The sequence below is a fragment of the Cloeon dipterum genome, chromosome 4 (assembly GCF_949628265.1).
Source record: "Cloeon dipterum chromosome 4, ieCloDipt1.1, whole genome shotgun sequence".
In the NCBI taxonomy this organism is placed as follows: domain Eukaryota; kingdom Metazoa; phylum Arthropoda; class Insecta; order Ephemeroptera; family Baetidae; genus Cloeon; species Cloeon dipterum.
Window position 1 is genome coordinate 20,994,552 of NC_088789.1, and position 18,850 is coordinate 21,013,401.

The following is an 18,850-nucleotide window of genomic DNA, read 5'->3' on the forward strand; positions in this document are numbered from 1 at the left end:
TCGATCTTAATATGATATTTTAAATATCAGAAAATATCAGCTGATATTTAGGAATAATTATCTTATAATTTAGATATTTTGCGATATTTTAGTGTAAAAAAATGTCAATCATCGCAAATATTTAGAATATCATATATCAATATCAGATTTTTGATATCGAATTTGGCGCGCCACAACCTAGCTAGGAGCTTTTACTCTCATTGACATGAGCGAATCGACACGCGACTTCCTTGGACCGGAAGGAGAACCAAGGAGAACGCACACACCTCTCCCACCACCACAGTGTCTGTCTCCCAAAGACCCAAAACAACAAGAACAATAATAAAGTCATTTCTTGCCGAGTCCGAGCAGTATTCGGAGTTTTTGGGATAGTTTCGCAATTTTTGCTGGAGTTTGCGTATTTCTGGAATTTTATTGTCTTGCGCTTCTATCCGTCGATTTAAACTAATTTCAGTGAAAAATGTGAATCTATAGGAACAACGATGGTGCTTTTTGGATTGAGCACGTAATATCAAAAGAGGGTAACCAACTCACCGCGTGGTTGTGATTGTTATGCTTCATTTTAGGACAAAACTATCAACATTATATGATAATAATTTATTTTTTGTCAATTTTATTTTTATTTTTTATCTTTCAAATCCAGCTAAAATTTAATTTTTAAAGCATCAAAGCTATAAACAAAATTTTGGTATTTCCTTACTTAGGCCAATGATTTCGTCCTGGTCCCGGCAAAATTGCGCAACGTTCAACAAACACCCAAATTTTCATTGTCGAATTGATTTTTGACCTTTTCTTGCAACAAGGAAATTCGCGTTTGGTTGTTGAAAGTTACGCAATTTTGCCGGGGCCAGGATGATTTCATATTTGCATAATATTACATTTTTCCAGCATTTGAACATCATTCATTTTCAAGATGAACCCTCACTTAGAAGATAATCTAGACTTGAGGCCCTTTTTGAATTGCGCTGACAGGATTTTAGAGTGAGTTTCTCAACTGGCTATTCAATTGAATTAAATATGGGGGACTCACACTTTCCGCTCACTCACACTTCTCGCTCTGATGGGAAGATTCAATGTTAATCCCTATCCTAGCGAGAAGTGTGAGTTGGGCGAAAATGGTGAGTCTTCCATATTTAAATGCGTCTTGATTTCATAGAAACGGCACTCACAACGGAAATGATTTGAACAGCGATGACACTGAAGATGAGGGTCAAGAGTCAAATTCGTTTGATGGTAAAATTTGCTACTGCTTTTTTTAGCTTAAATTCGCACTTTAATCAATCCGACAGATCTCCATGGAATGGAAAGGGCGCAGCTCTTTAATTTCTCTTCGATTGGGTTAGACCGGCAATGGTTACAGGACACCCTCCTCAGCAATACGGATGACTCAGATGAGGAAGACGCAGGTTTGTCTCAGTCATCCAAGGATGAGAAGAGGATCAGCTTTCTTCTCAAAGAGCACTCAATGGTCAAGAGGCTGCAAAAGAATTTCCAGACAAAAAATGAGGTTAGTTGATTTTTTGTGCTACGTTTGAATTTAGTTTACCAAACGTCACTGTGCAGACACACAAATGGCTGTATTATGGAGCTGGAGTCCTGTCGAAAGATGACCACTACTGCCAAGGAAAAAGACCGAGCATAAAATCAGAGCCGCATCTTTCATCACTACCCTCAAGAGACGAAGATTCGCTTGATTTCAAACCTTTGCAGAAGCAGAAGGTTTGATTTCGCAGAATTAACCATGTTGAACTTGTTAATGAAGAGAAATGCATTTTAGGTCAATAATGGAATTAAAAGAGAACATGATGACAAAGCAAAGTACAGAGTTGCAAGCAAGAGGAAGAAAATGGTGCAAAAAGTTAATATTGAAGCTCTGACTGCAAGGAGAAGGAAGGTTTGGGTAACACTGTGCAAAAAGGAAATCGGAAAGGTGATATTATTCTCTAAATAAATTATCAAGCATTGATGAAATTTGAATCAGGTGCAAAGAGGAAGGAGCAACACCCACAAAGAAGTGCTGACCAACTGCAAAAGGGCAGCGCAACTCTGCATGAGAGTCGTCCGCAACAAGGCAAACCAGGTGATTATTTTTTTTTGAATCGTGAATGCAAGAAATTAACGTTATTTGACAGTCTCAGCGAAACATGAAGGACACAGTGTGGAGGATGAAACGGCTGACTAGGGAGATGCAGTCGTATTGGAAAAAGACTGACAAGGTGGAGAGAGAGGCGCGCAAGCGAATGGAAAAGGAGGCTGAGGAGCAGAGGAAGCTGGACATCGAACTCATGGAGGCAAAGCGGCAGCAACGCAAGCTCAACTTCCTGATCACCCAGACTGAGTTATACGCGCACTTTATGCAGCGCAAGCTATCGCACAAGCAGGCCAGTGATGACAGGGAAATGGGCGAAATTCTGCGGCAGCTGGAGGAAACAAGCAAGCTGCCCAAGTCCATCCAGTACGACGACTATGACAGGTAGGGTCCAGGATTGGAACAAAACATTTATAGAAACGCGGCGATTTTGTCGCCAATTTCACAAACATTAATTTCTCAACATTTTAGATTTCGAAACATATCATTTCAAAATATTTTTCAAATAGGATGCGTAAATTTCTTAATTTAAGTCTGTGTGCTATTGGACAAGACCAATAATTGCAGAATCTCAGTTCAGAAGACTGAAATCATAAAATATGTAACTGAAACAACTTCATTGAAGCCAAAATAACTAGCATGAGACCAAAATTTAATAACAACACTCGCCCTTTCGGCATTAACTGCAACCAAATGATAAAAAATTGCTTCTGTGGAGAAGAAGCATCATTTTGTTTGTGGCCCTGAATTTTAAGTTTCAAGCAATTTATATTTGGTTTTGGATAAATGCGGTACTATAGCTATTTTATAAAGATCTACAACAAGCATTATTTCTTAGTTCATTTGTTGCACGACATTGGAAAAAAATATAATTGAAAATAGTACATAAAACCCTTGTTGAAAACTCCTTGCACTATGAAAACATAGACCTGAATCCACTCTTCCTTGGTGCGATTTTAGTGAAGCCATGAAGCACAAGGCCAAGACAAACGTGACGGAGGCACTGCGCATGGATGAGGCGAGAGTCGAGGCTTTTCCATTAATGTCCTTCGGCAAAGCCGAAACCGAGGAGAAGCAGCCGGACATGTTCAGAGGCGTCCTCAAACACTACCAGTTAAAAGGCGTTTCTTGGCTGGCCAACCTTTACGACCAGGTGCTTATTTTTGGCTGTTCTTTAGCTTGGCAAGTATTTACACTTTTTCAATAAGGGCATCAATGGAATTCTGGCTGACGAGATGGGTCTGGGTAAAACTGTACAAGCCATCGCGTTTCTCTGCCACATCGCGGAGAAGTACTGTAAGTAGAGATGCCTTTTCATTGAAAAAGGTCTTTAAACGCGTTAAATTCCAGCAATCTGGGGGCCGTTTCTCGTAATATCCCCAGCCTCAACCCTGCACAACTGGCAGCAGGAGTTTGCGAGATTCGTCCCGAAATTCAAAGTCATTCCGTACTGGGGAAATCCTCAAGTAAGACATCTTGACACTATCAGCATTTTAACTAATTTTTCTAACAGGAGCGCAGGATTCTTCGCCAGTTTTGGGCCAACAAAGATGTGCACACGGAGGACGCGTCGTTTCATGTTGTTGTCACGAGCTACCAACTGGTGGTGTCAGACATAAAGTATTTCAACAGGGTCAAGTGGCAGTATCTAGTACTCGACGAGGCCCAAGCGATCAAGAGCACAACAAGGTAAATGTCAAGCCCAGTGCCGTCGAATAGGAATTGATATTCCCTCTTTGCAGCATCCGGTGGAAAAGCCTGCTCGGCTTCCAGTGCAGAAACAGACTGCTGCTGTCGGGAACGCCCGTCCAAAACTCAATGGCCGAACTCTGGGCCTTGCTGCATTTCATAATGCCAATGTTGTTTGACAGTCACGACGAGTTTGCTGAGTGGTTCAGCAAGGATATCGAGAATGTTGCTGAAAATAAAGGATCCATCGATGAGAGTAAGTGTTTTTTTATTATTTAAGAAGGCATTTTCAGCAGTTTTGATGCAATGGGAGATATTAGAGCATTTTAGGGATATTTTGCTTGCTGCCCAATGTCAGAGTTGGCAAAGGTAGTTAGTTAAAATACTCAAATAGCTCAACGGGCTGGTAGGATGCACCACTTGCTGGCTTTCGCACATTTCTAGTGGCTTTATAGAATAATGTCTGGCGTTTCAATAAAAGTACTCGGTGCTTGGAGGCGGAAAGATGGTCACACTCTTAATCCACAGGATATGTTAAGCATTTTCAAGAAACACTTTTAAAACGAATCTCCACGTTATTTGGTGGAAATTAAAACATAAATTGAACGTTTCAGAGCACTTATCACGTCTCCACATGATTCTGAAGCCATTCATGCTGCGCAGGGTGAAGAAGGACGTGGAGAATGAGCTTTCTGATAAAATTGAGATAATGGTTTACTGCCCACTTACTAGTCGCCAGAAATTGCTCTACACAGGTGAGCCACCCACTCCACTCTCAGCCACAGTCCATTCTTTTCCATTCTTTTTATTAAATTCACAGGTCTGAAAAAGAAAATTAGGATCGAGGACCTGCTCAGTACCTCCAATTCATCGTCGCAATCAAACCTCGCTTCAAATTTAATGAACTTAGTGATGCAGTTCCGCAAAGTGTGCAATCACCCTGATTTGTTCGAGCGGCAAGAACCAAAGATGCCTTTACAAGTCCACCCGCTCAACTACAAAGTGCCAAGACTGCTCTTCGAGATGGGAAACTTTCAGAGACGTAATTTCCGGGAGCCAAGCATTGTCGAAAAGTTGTTTAATATTTTCGCGCCTGAAAACGTTCATCATGGAAGCCTTGGACAAAGCGGTACCTCAACATTTGCATTTGCCAGGTGCTGTGGCCTGTCACCTCAAGATATATCCGACATTCATGAAATCGGTCCACGCAAAATGTGAGCTATTTTCTAAAGTTGTTACTTAAAAGATTTATTATTTATCTATTATTAGATGGGAAATCGAATCTTACGACCTCAGTATAGGAAGACGAAGCGCGATTAATATTAAAATTCGAGGCAAGAAGTTTGCGCCGAAAGAAAATCTACCTAGTCTAGTTTTCACCAACTATTCTGGTGGCAGGATTCACGGCTTTGGAAATGTTACTTTGCATAGCATGAAGGAGACCTTAGAGCACAGAGCAATCCGCAGTTCAAAAATTCAGGTGACTACTTATTTTATTTGGTTTCAAAACCACATCTAAGACTAATCTGCTCGCAGATAAAATGTGAACCAAGCAAATCCTTGTCGCCGACCAAAAAGAATCAAGCAGTCAGAGTCATGCTGCCGGAATTCGAGCACACCCACAGAGCCCCTCAAATCCTCCAGTGCCAAGCACTTGACGTACCTGATTTTCTGCTGTGCACAGTCCGAAAGGTTGGTGATGCAATTTCGTCTGATATGAAAATATTTTGCAACTCGTAATTTACCCAGATTGACACGACTGCAAGGCGACTGTACTGTTACCACCGACGGGCAGTGAACCTGCTCACCGCGTCTGAAAGCTACGCCGATCACTTCCTGAAGTCAGGCCCTGAGTGCCCGCCGAAACCCGTTCCTTGGGGAAGCAGACCGCCTCTGACCGGCTACGTTGCAGCCAAGCCTCTTGGTGGCTGGTTCAACATACAAATCCCTCGTAAGGCTGATTTTATTTATTTATTTATCCTTTGAGTCAGACCAAGACGATGCCTAGTCTCTTATGAGAGCAAAAGGCAGTTACAAACTCCATAGAAATTTGATTTCAAGTTAAATAAGGATGCAAACAACCTGCTAGGAATTTGTTCAAACTATTTTTTTTTTTTAACAATTTTGCCAAACTGAAGTCAATTATTCCATTGATTGTTTTACTATTGACAGTTGCATTGCTGCATTGGGAGGATAATATACAATTTTTCTTATCTTCTAATCAACAATTTGCCATTTGAAATGCAAAAAATCATTTAATTTCATGCCATTTAAACCGTATTTTAGATCATTTGAAGTGACAAAACGGTCTCATACCTCCAAACATCATCATAAATCACGTGGAAAACCGCGATTACTGTTCAATTTGTGACTTTTGCCCAAAATGACTTTTGTTTTAGACCAAAAAATATTTTGGTTGCTTCAAAGAGAAATTTGCTTTTTGGAAATACTTTTAAGACATTTATCTGAATATATTAATAAATAAATAGGTAAATCACAGTTAAAAACTATTAGTTGTAAGAAAATTAAACCGAAATTGTATTTCAGACAAACAAAGCCTCATCTCAGATGCTGGCAAGTTGGCCGTGTTGGACGAGTTGCTACAGAAGCTGAAAGCAAACGGTCACCGGGTGCTTGTCTACTCGCAGATGACCAAAATGATAGACCTACTGGAGGAGTTCATGTACTACCGCAAGCATACCTATATGAGGCTCGACGGCAGCAGCAAAATTTCTGAGAGGAGAGACATGGTTGCCGACTTCCAGAACAGGGAGGACATTTTCGTGTTCCTGCTTTCAACCCGAGCCGGGGGTCTGGGCATCAACCTCACTGCCGCCGACACCGTAAGACTCGGCTTATAGCTACCTGCACAATATTAATGCGATTATTCCAGGTCATCTTCTACGACTCTGATTGGAACCCAACGGTGGACCAGCAGGCCATGGACAGAGCCCACAGGCTGGGCCAAACGAAACAAGTTACCGTGTACCGGCTGATCTGCAAAGGCTCAATCGAGGAGAGGATAATGACCAGAGCCAGGGAGAAGAGCGAGGCATGCTGATTAACAATTCCCTCCATATTAGATTCTAATTGTTACATCGTTTCCTCCAGATTCAACGAATGGTCATCAGTGGTGGTGGTGTGAAGCCTGACTCATTGAAACCGACTGAGGTGGTGTCGTTGCTGCTTGACGACGAGGAAATTGAGCAAAAGTACAAGCAAAAGCAGGCTGAGCGTAGGAGAGCGGAAGAAATGAAGGCAGTCATACCAGCCATTGCCACCATCAAGGTGAGGAAATTAGACTTATAGGATACACGACGTGGTGAATTTAACAATTTTTATCCCTCGCAGCAGGAAGCAGCTGATCCTGATGAAGGTGGCCCCTCCGAGGGCTCGTCATTGATAGACGACAGTGAAGGAGTTTTAACTATTGATTTGGACATTTGTCCCAAAAACCTGCCAGCGAAAGCTAGAACAAGTAAGCACAAGCTCTCTCTTGCTCTTATTTTAAATTTGATTATTCTTAGTAAATTAAACAGAGGCAAATATTTACTCTTTATAAATATTGTAGAAAAAACTTAATAGCTACCATAATAAATCAGCAGATTATGGTCTTAATTTTAAAACTTTTAAAAGTTATGTAGCCCTGAACAAACCCTTCAGGAATATTTAATTTTTGTTTGTCTATCCTTATTGATGAAATCATCACATACTTGCTACTTTATTTATTTTAACTTTATTGAAAACGCACGCCAGGCTACTTGTTTAATGGTGATTTTCCTTTTTTAGTGAAACACGCGCAATAATGTTTTGCAATCACGTGTTACGTAACAATAAGACGCTCTCTTTCATAATTTACTGATCATAGCAAGTTTATTTGTTAACTCTGGGTTGACCAATAATTGTTAGTAAATGAACCTGTTCTTGAAAATAGTTAGCATGTGTTTATTTGATTGGTTATTTGAAAGTTCGTTTAAATTTTTTAATATCAATTTTTGGGCTATTACAAAACAAGACCTGTACAGAAAAACTGAATATTGATTAATTTAATTGCGTTGTTTGTGGATTCTGATTATTCTTATTAATATTATTGAATTCATGTCATTTCAGACTCCATTATGAAGGCCGTGAAGTGTATGGCCCCGAAGCCAAGAGTCCCCTCCGGCAGATCACGGGGCCGGCCCCGCAGCGCGGGAATCACTCGGGCGATGGTCAACCTGGACGGCCAGGAGGGCGGCTCCCCTTCTTCAGCTAGCAGCAGCCAGTCGGCCCTGGAGAGGAGAGGGAGGGGCAGGCCGCGGCTCAAGCCCTACGGACCAGCGAACCAAGGTTCAAGGAAGCGCAAGAAGCAAGCAGACACCTCCGAGGGCGAGTTCACCATCGACCAGCTGAATCCGTCGATAGGTTGCGCTTTGCCCGCCGACAATATCAACACAATCGACCTCGATTTGGACGTTAACTCGTGGAACTTTTTGAACAAGTGAACCACCTCATTGCCAGCTGGGATTGTGTTTTCAATCAACGCATGGACAATTCGCACTCTTGATTCAAGTGTTAACTGTGTTCTTAGCTAATAAATTAAGAAATTCATACATCTGAGGTGTCATTCAAATTTTGAAATCAAGCAAAAGGTTTTAAAAATAAGTGCTAGTTTATTGTGATTCTGTCTTCATTCACCAGAGTTTGCATCTTCGCTCAAAATACTTGTAGAAAAATTGTTTTAGATACACCGAGATATAAATGCAGTTGAAATGTGCGTTCAGTCCAGTTGCAATGGTCGATTTCTATACAAAAGAGAATTGCATTATTAATCGTTTGTCTCGCAAGATGTGACAAACATGCAACAAAAGAATCTCGTGTTTAGTAGTTGTTACTTACATACAAGCTTAAATAATTCCTCCAACGCCCGGTTGGTAATAAACCTAACCCAGAAATAGGCCTTAAAATTAAACCGGATTTGAAAATATCCGAGTGTTTATGAAAAATATTCAAAGAATGTTACATTGTCAACAGTTTTGGGTACAACAGATATATGAGAGTACGCAAATTTCATGTTCCTAATAGCAGCTCAGCAAGTTAATAAGAACTGGCCAGACCTTAGAGTGCCTTTTATATTACATTAGTACATCAGCCTCTTTTTAGAACAATATCCATAATTCAAGGACCATTATTTGTTTTGAAAACCAGTCTTATATATTAATTTGATGTACCAAAAAATTGAGCTAATTCACATGGCTGGAAATTTTTTTAAGTCAAATCTCATCATTCTCAGGAAAAGACTTGATTATAAGTCTAATGTGTTTGCTAAATGATTTTAAAGTTGGTCCTGGAATATGGAAGCACGGATTTCATGCATACTTTTTCTTAACTGACTGTAACATTTAACAATACAACAGTTGTCTTATTCGATGCAGGATGCACACCTAAGAAAGTTACATAGAGCAACAGAAAATGGAAAGTGGCTCACACTTGAGTCTTGAGTCTGAATAAAAGATGGCAAAACGCGCAACGTCACAATACCAAAACATAGAAAGGACGATCACACAAGGATTACGTGTGGGGAAAAATGTACCTTTGAAGTGTCAGGTACTGGCAACATTTTGACCCTTTAAACTAGATGCTCATTGTCAGAGTCATCTTCATCGTCGTCAACCCTAATTAAAAGTGAACGAGTAATGGAAGACACGTGTGAAACACTAATCAATCGTTCAGCAAGCTCACTTGTACAAATTGTCTGGCCGGCCAAGGATTTCCTTTAGCTCCATCTGCACGGCCCGTGAGTGCGGTGAGCCCGGGGAAGGCGGCGGCGAGGTTTCGCGTTTGCACGTTGACATCAATCCATTGAATAACATCGCGAGGAAGATGAGCGCAACTAAGCCGATTGAGGCGCCGCCGATGTAGACCCACAACGAGCGAGGCTGCCCTCGAGGAAGAGGATCAGGAATTCCTAAAATGAGAAAAATTAAAGCATTAGACTTTTATAACAAAATATGCTTGGGTTTCAAAGCACAAAATCTGAAAAAATTATGAAATCAGTTTAAATAAGGAAACCCATTTCGTTTTAATACTTAAATATTTACAAAAATCTTTAAGTAGCCCAATAAAATGATTAGATTATATAATATGCGTGCTTTGGATTCTTCTTGCTTGTAATTGCATGAAATGTAATTTAATTTACTTATATTTTTGTGTTCGGTTTCAGCGAAAGGAATCCATCCTAAAATTGATTTTACCTCAAGCACAAAAATGTTGTAAGTTCAGGTATTTTTTTTTTAATTTAACAGTGAAATTTAAGTAAAACGGATTATTTCGCAAAATTGAAGTGCAGATTCAGACCCCAAACAGACTACTTGTCGCGTGCTTCTTTCTAATTTACTCACTTGTTAAAAGACACTTCGACCTCACTTCCTGCACTTGCTGAGTGATGTTTAACTCGCACCACTGCCGCACGTTTCTCTGACAGAATGTCCCATTCTTGTCAAACTTTGTCTTATTCTCTATAAAATAATTCTTTGTAACAGCGTTAGCGCAGGCTTCACAATTAAAAGGGTTATTTTCCAAGTTTATCGTCATCAGCCTGCACACTGACACTATACTGATCACGGGCAACACTTTTATTTTGTTATTTGATATGTCTAAGGTCGAAAGCCCGGGCAGGCCTGACACTATCCACTGCGGGAAGGTTGTTATCTGGCATTCGGACAGCACCAGCGTCCGCAAACTTGGGGCGACCAAGAAACTCTGAACCATCTTCTTCTGTAAAAACAAAACAATGATTTAAATCAAATCCCGTGAGGCTCAACAATTTTCTGTTACAGTTTCTGTCTCGATCACTTTGCCTATGTACTCGTTCCTGGCAAGCGAAAGAAACTGTATGCCAGGGCAGCTCTCCAGAAAGTGCGGACTGACAAACACGAGGGAGTTGTTGGAGAGGTCAAGGTGCTCGATCCTGTCCGCGCCTTTGAAGACACCGTCGTGTAACTGAAATAACGATAGGCGATTGAACTAAATATTCCACAGTGCTAAAGTCACACTACGAACCTCCACTATGAAGTTGTAGCTTAGGTCTAAGATTAACAGTTGAGGAAACTTCTCGAAAGAGTAACTTCCCAAATGTCTTAGCCTGTTTCTTGACAGATTCATCTCCAAGTAGGTGTCGTCACCCGTGGTGGGAGGTTTCTGAAAATAAGACTTGACTTATTTCCTAGTCATATGGATCTTTCATATAAAATAAAACACGTTTTACACACCGTTGGTTTCTAATATTCTAATAAAGAAATAAAAATATTAATCGTGAAAGCGCAAAATGATAAATAAAACATCAAAGTGCGCAGGCATAGTGAGACGATCAAAAGGAAAAAGCATTTAAAATCCAAAAAGACATTACTAAAAAAGCAGAGTCGATGCAGCTCTGGAAATAGTCCAAGGAGATATCTTACCAGACGTCTTCCTTCCATTCGAGAGGCATAAATTTCATTTGAATGTAAAGCAGACACCCATAATTATAACAGGCGGGATTATAAAAAAGTATTAATAACGCTCGGACAGACACGCACCTCGAAATTTCGGTCTCGGCAGTCGACGTAGGGCCTGTGGCTCACTGCCATGCATCTGCATTTGAGGGGGCACTGGGCCTGGGCCAGCTGGGCCACCGACCCCAGCAGCACCAGGCTGATCACGGCGGCCGCGGCGGACATCGTCACGTCAGCGTGGTGTCAAGAACGCGACTGCTGCATTTGTCTCTCGCCAAACTTCCTCCCTTCTGCGAACACAAGCAAACAAGAGAATGGTTAATATTAGCCATGGTTTACACGATTTATATAAAAAATTATGAACTGTCTATGACAAATTTTCGTCAAGATTAAAATATATAATTATGGAAATGAATGTTCATTGAAATTGTATTATTGGACAATTCCTTACGTCATGCAGCATTTCACGATAGATATCGATACTTGATTTCCAGTGATTGTTTTCCAGAAGTAAGTAGCAGGGATTATTAAGGAAAAATTCTAAGTCTTAGGTTGGTCTCACGAGTTAAGTCCTTTCACGTCACATGCCTGAAGTGGTGACTTATTTACTGCTTCCGTTTGGTGAGAAACGATAATTTTATGTATATATTATTATTTTCTATTATTAGTGATATTGATCAATTTTCATACCATTAATATATTGTGAAATATAGTTTGCTCATTACTTTAAAAAAATACTTATTACTTCAGTATTTATTCAAGGAATATTATTATTTATGGATTGAGGCGAATTGCTTTCACAAATCTGCAATAGAATCCGAAAAATCGTATTTCGTAAACATAATTGCCATATCTAAATTTTAAAATTTTAAACTGACGTACAAATGGGCACAGAATGTACACGAATGAATTGATTACATATCTACATTCTCACCACTGTAGGCTCATTTACTAAAGTCAAGACTTACCAGCGTTCTTAAAGTCTGTAAAATTGACCCTGAGTTAGGTCTACCCTTTTTAAACAGGAAGAAAGCTTCTTTGCAAACACGTTTGTCACAATTTCTAATTTAAACTAGTTGTGACAAAATTGTCTAGGGTGTAGCAGATAAGCAATAAAGTCAAAGCAAACGGTTATTCAGATGTTTGCTCGCATTGCAAAGTGTGCTTATTGATAAACCTACGGATTATGGGCCAACTTCGTGCACAGTTTATGTAACAGGAAACGCGGTGAAACTCAACCGTAAACAAGAAACATTGTGGCGAGTTTGAAGCGGGAATTAGTTTGTTTATGGTGGCCGTAAGCGGGTGAATGGAGTCGCTTAGATAGTTCATTCTACGCGAGCGAGTGTGCGGCTGCGGCTCTATTTTTATTTTGTTTTGAAAATTAGTCAAATGAGTGAGACATCAAAGACGCTCTCGCGCTCGCTCGCAGCTTCCGAAACACAGCAAACAGTGGAGAGAAAGAACATAGAGAATAGATTAATGTTGAAAAGCAATTGAGTGTTCTTGTCAAAACTGAAAATAAATAACAGAGAGCATTAAATCCCCCCGAAGGCATAACTTCCAACTATTTTGGTCCCTTGCTATTAATTCTGCGGGCGAAACTGATGGTGAAATACAATACTGCAAAACTTTGTTTCTAAAATTTGATGCATTTTCCTCATAGCGAAATAACGCCATTTTAATCAGGCTGGAATAGCCGTTTTGACCATACTTTAGGAGGTAAATAAACTGCAAAATTGAGTTTTCAGAATAATGTTATGTTGAAGTAGATTGGTACAAGGCAGCAATTAAAATTTTTTGGTTACAATAAGCAGTGAAGTTGTATAAGTTTGAACAATTTGTTCAGCAATGTGCGCAGTAATCAAAAGTCGAATTCGAATTGCGCCTATTATCTCCAAAATATAAAGCAATTGACCACATTTTCTTGTCAGATTTCGATTCCTCTCGTCAAGTTCTATCTGACGGTGTATGAAACTTATTGGGGGGAATTCTTTGCTATGAAATTATATCGAATTTCAACTAGGGAGATTGTCCTCTATAGTTCAAACGTATTATAACTTAGCAAAATAAAAAAGTTACGTTGCTTACGAGGTCAATTTTGGATTTAACTAAATCTTTAGGGATTTATTCATGTATAGGAAACAAATGATTTCCTGGGGTTTCGCAGGATCAATCCTCTTTAGTGAAGTGAAGCACAATTAATGGAATGAAGAACTGAGTCTAAAAATTACAAGCTATATCCAAAATGTTTTCATCTACATTTGAAACACATGTGGCAAACGCAACATTTTTTGTAACGAAAATTACGTCATTCCAGCTTAAGAGGCGAATCGGAGTGGAGTATAGATTCGCTTCTCGGAATCACAACAACCACAAAATTTTTAAAGGGTTTATCCTGTTTTTAAGACACCAAACAGCGAACCTGGTTTAAAAAATGGAGCAATGCTCGCTATTTAACATTAAAATATAAATAATCTAACCATGAGATGATAAAAATCGGATCGCAGCTGAGACTAGAAACTTTTGTCCCACAATGAGATCGAGAATCAAAGCCTACAACAATTCTCAGGGTGGGATTTCTTTATTTATTACTATTTTTTATTGTTTTGAGTTAACTCACAAAATTTAAATACTGCTGGGAGTATTTTAGAAGGGAGAGTAGCTGGCTACTTGAATTCGAAATACTTGCAGGCAGGATTTGGAGGAAAATGTTTAGGATTTCTAATCGTCAAATATTACGAAGCATTCCTCAAACTTGATTTCGAAATATTTACAGCAACATGCTTCTTCACTTAGCTTAAAACAACGAGCTTCCGTTGTAGAAAGGTTTTACCGCCTAAAATGGCTATTTTGGTCCACGGTGGACACTTTAAATATTCACTCGCTGGCAATCCTGGGGAAACAACCGGCTGCATTCGCAGGCTGCGGAGCAACGAGATCATGGCAAAAATTCAGGAAGGCGCGCACAGGTCTGGCGAATCTCTGCACGGAGTTAATAAATGCACAAAGTTTGTCAAATTAGAACAGGATATCCTGTGGCGCGTCCTGCTGGGTTAATTTTACATTTGACACGGCCGGTGCAATGTTTGTCATCGCGGGTGTTTTGCGAAGTGAGCCTTCATCGCCACAGGGTGCCGCGCCTCTCATTAAGTGCCGCTTTTTATCTAGACAACTCTTTTCATTAGCCAGACTAAGCTTGTCACTGATATTTTCCACCAGAATATAAGTGACAAATTTTATTTAAGAACAGAAACTACGCCCACAAAGTTGTTTTGTTTTCTCTTTCACTCAAGTTGAACGGAGAGATAGGAGAAATAAAATTAAAACTATCAAAAACAAGGAGGAAAATCTTAAGTTTTTAATAGGCTGTGTGTTTTTGATTTCAGCTAAGCGGCGCTACAAAATAAACGCGTAATCTCGGCTTCTACTATATTAATTCTCTGTGTTTCTCAACACGATAAACAAACATGGTAAAGGTCGGTTTGGACGATCTTTGAACCAAAAACATAACTTTCTTGGATGAAATAAGCTCGTTCTTTTCACGCCCTGAATTCTCCTTTATATTTTCTTAGCGACAAAGTTTTTGCGTTGCATGCAAGCTCGGCCCACTGAGAGGGTCATTCGCCTCCGCGAGCTAAAATATTCGTCCCTTCAGGCAAGATCTCGCATGACGCGCGATTTCACTAAAGCCTCCTGAGTTTCTATAAATTGGATTCAGTTACGCATTTGTAAGAGCTGCTCTCAAAACTCTGGGTGAAACGCATTGACATTTCACAACTGCGTTTTTGAGCTCAAAAGGATCGGAATATGGACTAATAAGTCCGTGGCAACAATTCGAAACATTAAATAAAATATTACGAAATGGTGGAAATGGCTTGGCCCTGCGAGTATTGAGGATTTGCTCAGTATGTTTGGTTTGAGAGTCAGGTTTGGCCGAAATCACAATACTAACCAGTGCTTGCTGAATTAATTTGATGTTAGTCTCTTTCTTAAATGCCCCTACAATAATTAAAAAATCTGACGTAATTTTTTTAAATTCTATTTAGCTTTGAGCCTCCTTGGTAAATTGATTTCCCCGTTTTTCTCGAATAATCTAATTAAATTTAGACGAAAAAGCTCAAACGGCTAACAATTCCAATTTTAAATTATTGACGACTCAGTTAGCAACTGAATTAAATTATTACTTTTATAATTTCTTTATAGAAAAAATGACCGAACCGAACGATAATCTTGAGTAAACAAACTTTTTGACGTATGTTTAAATTGAAGATTCCGATAAGGAGTTTGGTAAGAGGCAATACGCGATGGAATTCTTTCCTTTTTAAGGCGCGTTGGTTGGGAATCAGAGTTAAGAAACGACAAACCTTGTTTAAATTTACACTACAAAACTAATTCCGATAGGGAGGAACGCAATTTGCTTAAGAATATTAGGGAAAAATCAAAAGTTAAACGGTAATAAACCATTTAAATAAAAAAAAATTAAAAAAATAAAATCTCATTGATTCCTCCAGAACCGCTGGTGGTCTTTCCTAATTAGAAATAACAATTAAAACTGATCGGCAGTCAATGGCCTGGCTGCGGCCTATTTATATCTCGCAGTATATTAACTATTCCAGTCAGTAACGCTTACTCATTATCATAAAAATAAATAATTAAAACATGGTGACACGCACGTGGTGGGTGGAAACCGAGGAAAGCTAAAGCCGCGGTCGTCACAAAACCAAAATTCTCGAAATTCGAAACCACGTAGACTTTCCCGCCGTCACCAAGCAGGTCAAAAAACCCGTTTGGTCATCAAGAGGCTCCCACGAAGTCGCAGTCGCAACGCAATGATGCAAATCGCAGGAAATCAGACGTCATGAGACGCGTGAGCCACATGTCGTGCCCATGCCTACCACCCCTTTTGTTTATATCCGCTCGACGACCTTATCAGCCCGCGTGCGCAAATTTCAAATTCAAACAAAGAACTAAAATCAGCGAGCTTTTTCCTCATTCCTCCCCGGTTTTTTTTAATTTGAGGCACTCAACGCTTGCAACACCGCTCGCTTGGGGCTTTAGGGAAACTTCAACGCCCAAAAATTGAAAAGGGTTGTTTCGTCAGCCATGTGTGAACTGAATTACTTAACGCGGGCACGTCTAAATTGTTTCTGTACACAAAGAGCGAGTAATTCGTGTGCAAATCACGGTCTAATCAAGTTCAATTAGCGAACCGCTCCAGCTGCAAGCGAGACTGTTAGGTCAAAGCAAGGGCCCCCTTAAAGGCCTTAAAGTGACTTTCCAATGACTGATCCATCCTCTGCGACTGAGCTGAATGCAAATTTTTACAAACAGCACGTTCAGGCCCGTCTCAAAAGGTTGTGCGAAGCAAGTTAAGCAGTAAAATAACAAAAAAGAGAACAAGTCAAGAGTGCGTGGAAACACGAGATGCCATTTGAGCAGAGAGCAGGTGTCGAATTTTCGACGTAAACAACGGCGCCTGCGGTCGACAACAACGCCCATTCGTCGCTTACCTTCAGGAGCAGGGTCGTCCTGGCATTTGCCCAAGCAGTGACCAGTCGAGGGCGAAATTCCGATTCCTAGCGAAGGTACAGCGGCCCCTGGCAAGCCACCTTGGCGGCCATTGAGAACTGAGAATGAGGAGGCGAACTGACGAAGACGATCTCGGGCTAAACCGAAGAGAGGAAAATATGTGAAGCTGCTTTCGCTGCTGCTCTGGTGATGACTGCTGAACTGCCTGAACGCCTGGAAGAGTGGGGGTTACATATCTCTCTCTCTCTCTCTCTCTTCGTTCACACGCGCGGTTCGTTGTGCTTGCCTCTACTGCCCATGCAGAGTTGAGGAATATTAAATATTTTTGTTTAAACTTAATCGAATAAGCAAATATAAAATATTGCCGACCAAATAAAATTTTACTTTTTAAAAAATAATCTAGACTTAAAGTTGAAATTGTTATTCAATAACAATTTATAACAAATTGTTTTCTAACTTGTTCAATTTACGCATTATTAAAATTGAACTCTTCACTCGCATTATATTATAGTGATTTGATTCAATGTTATTGATTTGCACAAAAGTAATTTGTAATTTGGTTCAGTTATGTAGTAGTTATGACTGTGAAAAAAGATGCACAAAAAAGCCAAAATTTGAAAAATATATAATATTGTTGTTTAATACAGTTAAAAAAATTTACAATCGTAAATTCCAGTAAATAATACAATTGTTCGGTTGATTTTTAATCTCGGAACTCGGAACATGCTGCAATTCTTCTGATTTTCTCACTAGATTCACCGGTCGGAACTAAAAAATACACGATTTCATCATTTTAACCCTCTGTATCTCCAAAACCATAAAAACTTAAAGTTTCACCATCCTGAAAATTTCTATCATGTTACACACACTTGGGGCAACATTTAGTCCCATACTTAGTAAAAAAATGGAAGGAGTCGTTGTGAAAATTAAAAAAAAAGAGATTAACAATAAATACTCGAATTTTTCAAAATTCCAAAAAAATGTGGTTTTAATTTAATAGTTGTTGGCCGTCTATATAAGCATTTTTTGCACAAAGTCTAGTTTTATTAGAACTCGATATAATATCAATTTTCTAAGCTTCAAAACGCTGATTTTTCCAGATTTCACCCTGATTTTTTTTTAATATAAACCTCAAATTTTTTGCCATAAGTTATTTTATCCTCTCAAAACAAATTGAAAAATAAAATTCGCGCTCAATAAACAGTTGAAAAACTGCAGATGTTATCAAATCTCCCTCGTGGAAACACCCATTTCCGAATTTATGCGAAAATTGTTTCCGTTTCCATGATCGCTTTGATATTTTTTAACGAGAATGAATAAAAACGCGGGACAATAATCCCTTTGGATGCTTTAAAGTACATAGGCGTTTGAATTTATGTAGGGCTTCAGCAGCAGCTGAAATTGAATCAGGAAATATCTGAAGGAAACAAACAGAAAAATTATCAGCTCGCAACAAGCTATATGTTTAATATCAACTGATAAAGGCCTAAAAATAAAGAAAACTGCGAAAAACTTACCTTTATTTTGGCCTCTGAGCTGGCGGAAGAGCTGCACAATACATACAAGTCTACAAAGGTACAAAATCTTTCTTTTTGTGAATTTCGCAAAAAAACAGCTACCTGAAAAATCGACTTGGAAACCGTCTAGAACCAACTGTTTTACTAAAAAAACCGTCACTCTTTTTCTAAATTATAAATTAACAGTTATTAATTGCAGTAGAAGCTTCTGATTCTCAATTATTTTTAACATTATCCCACTCTATTTTACATTCTTGTTAATGCTTTATGAGCAGAAGTGACAAATTGGTGACCGGAATATAATATTAGACAGTTTTTCCTCCTCCTTTCTCTCTGCTTGCTTCTGTTTTCGCGTAAAGTGAAACTGCGCCGAATTTGGTGCAGCCAGGACACGCAATATAATCAAAATCACCATGCCAAGGCTTCACGCGAGCGGTCCGCATGTCATGAAATGCGTGTCACGATATATTATATAGCTTCAAAAAGTTGATCTGTTCTTTATAATGTTTCAGTTCAAATTAGACGCAGCTTCGTCGCAGATCCTTCACTAG

The 18,850-nt window shown here is 39.4% G+C and overlaps 2 protein-coding genes across 4 annotated transcripts; one reads left to right on the top strand and one right to left on the bottom strand.

The window, feature by feature from the left end:
* Nucleotides 1-317: 317 nt before the first annotated feature.
* Nucleotides 318-8,370, top strand: Ino80 (chromatin-remodeling ATPase INO80). Its single transcript, XM_065487761.1, has 23 exons — nucleotides 318-521; nucleotides 889-981; nucleotides 1,157-1,233; nucleotides 1,290-1,507; nucleotides 1,564-1,719; nucleotides 1,778-1,930; nucleotides 1,982-2,080; nucleotides 2,133-2,473; nucleotides 3,050-3,242; nucleotides 3,298-3,385; nucleotides 3,440-3,555; nucleotides 3,603-3,778; nucleotides 3,832-4,034; nucleotides 4,393-4,533; nucleotides 4,599-4,992; nucleotides 5,048-5,258; nucleotides 5,315-5,470; nucleotides 5,528-5,729; nucleotides 6,326-6,621; nucleotides 6,672-6,830; nucleotides 6,890-7,066; nucleotides 7,130-7,256; nucleotides 7,889-8,370. Exons 2-23 carry the CDS (start codon nucleotides 914-916, stop codon nucleotides 8,260-8,262), a joined length of 4,125 nt encoding a protein of 1,374 aa, XP_065343833.1. The 5' UTR covers nucleotides 318-521; nucleotides 889-913; the 3' UTR covers nucleotides 8,263-8,370.
* A 40-nt stretch (nucleotides 8,371-8,410) lies between these two features.
* LOC135941950 (leucine-rich repeat-containing protein 38-like) lies at nucleotides 8,411-16,991 on the bottom strand. Of its 3 annotated transcripts, none has more exons than XR_010575037.1 (7): nucleotides 16,764-16,990; nucleotides 11,335-11,540; nucleotides 10,820-10,957; nucleotides 10,595-10,759; nucleotides 10,159-10,534; nucleotides 9,351-9,725; nucleotides 8,411-8,562 (listed from the first exon to the last, which is right to left on the bottom strand). XR_010575037.1 is itself a non-coding variant. In XM_065487762.1 (7 exons), exons 2-7 carry the CDS (start codon nucleotides 11,473-11,475, stop codon nucleotides 8,538-8,540), a joined length of 1,071 nt encoding a protein of 356 aa, XP_065343834.1. In that variant the 5' UTR covers nucleotides 11,476-11,540; nucleotides 16,764-16,991; the 3' UTR covers nucleotides 8,411-8,537. The 3 variants fall into 3 exon arrangements, 1 of the variants encoding a protein (XP_065343834.1); XR_010575036.1 differs by having other exon boundaries at nucleotides 8,657-9,725; XM_065487762.1 differs by having other exon boundaries at nucleotides 9,500-9,725; nucleotides 16,764-16,991.
* Between the last annotated feature and the right edge of the window lie 1,859 nt (nucleotides 16,992-18,850).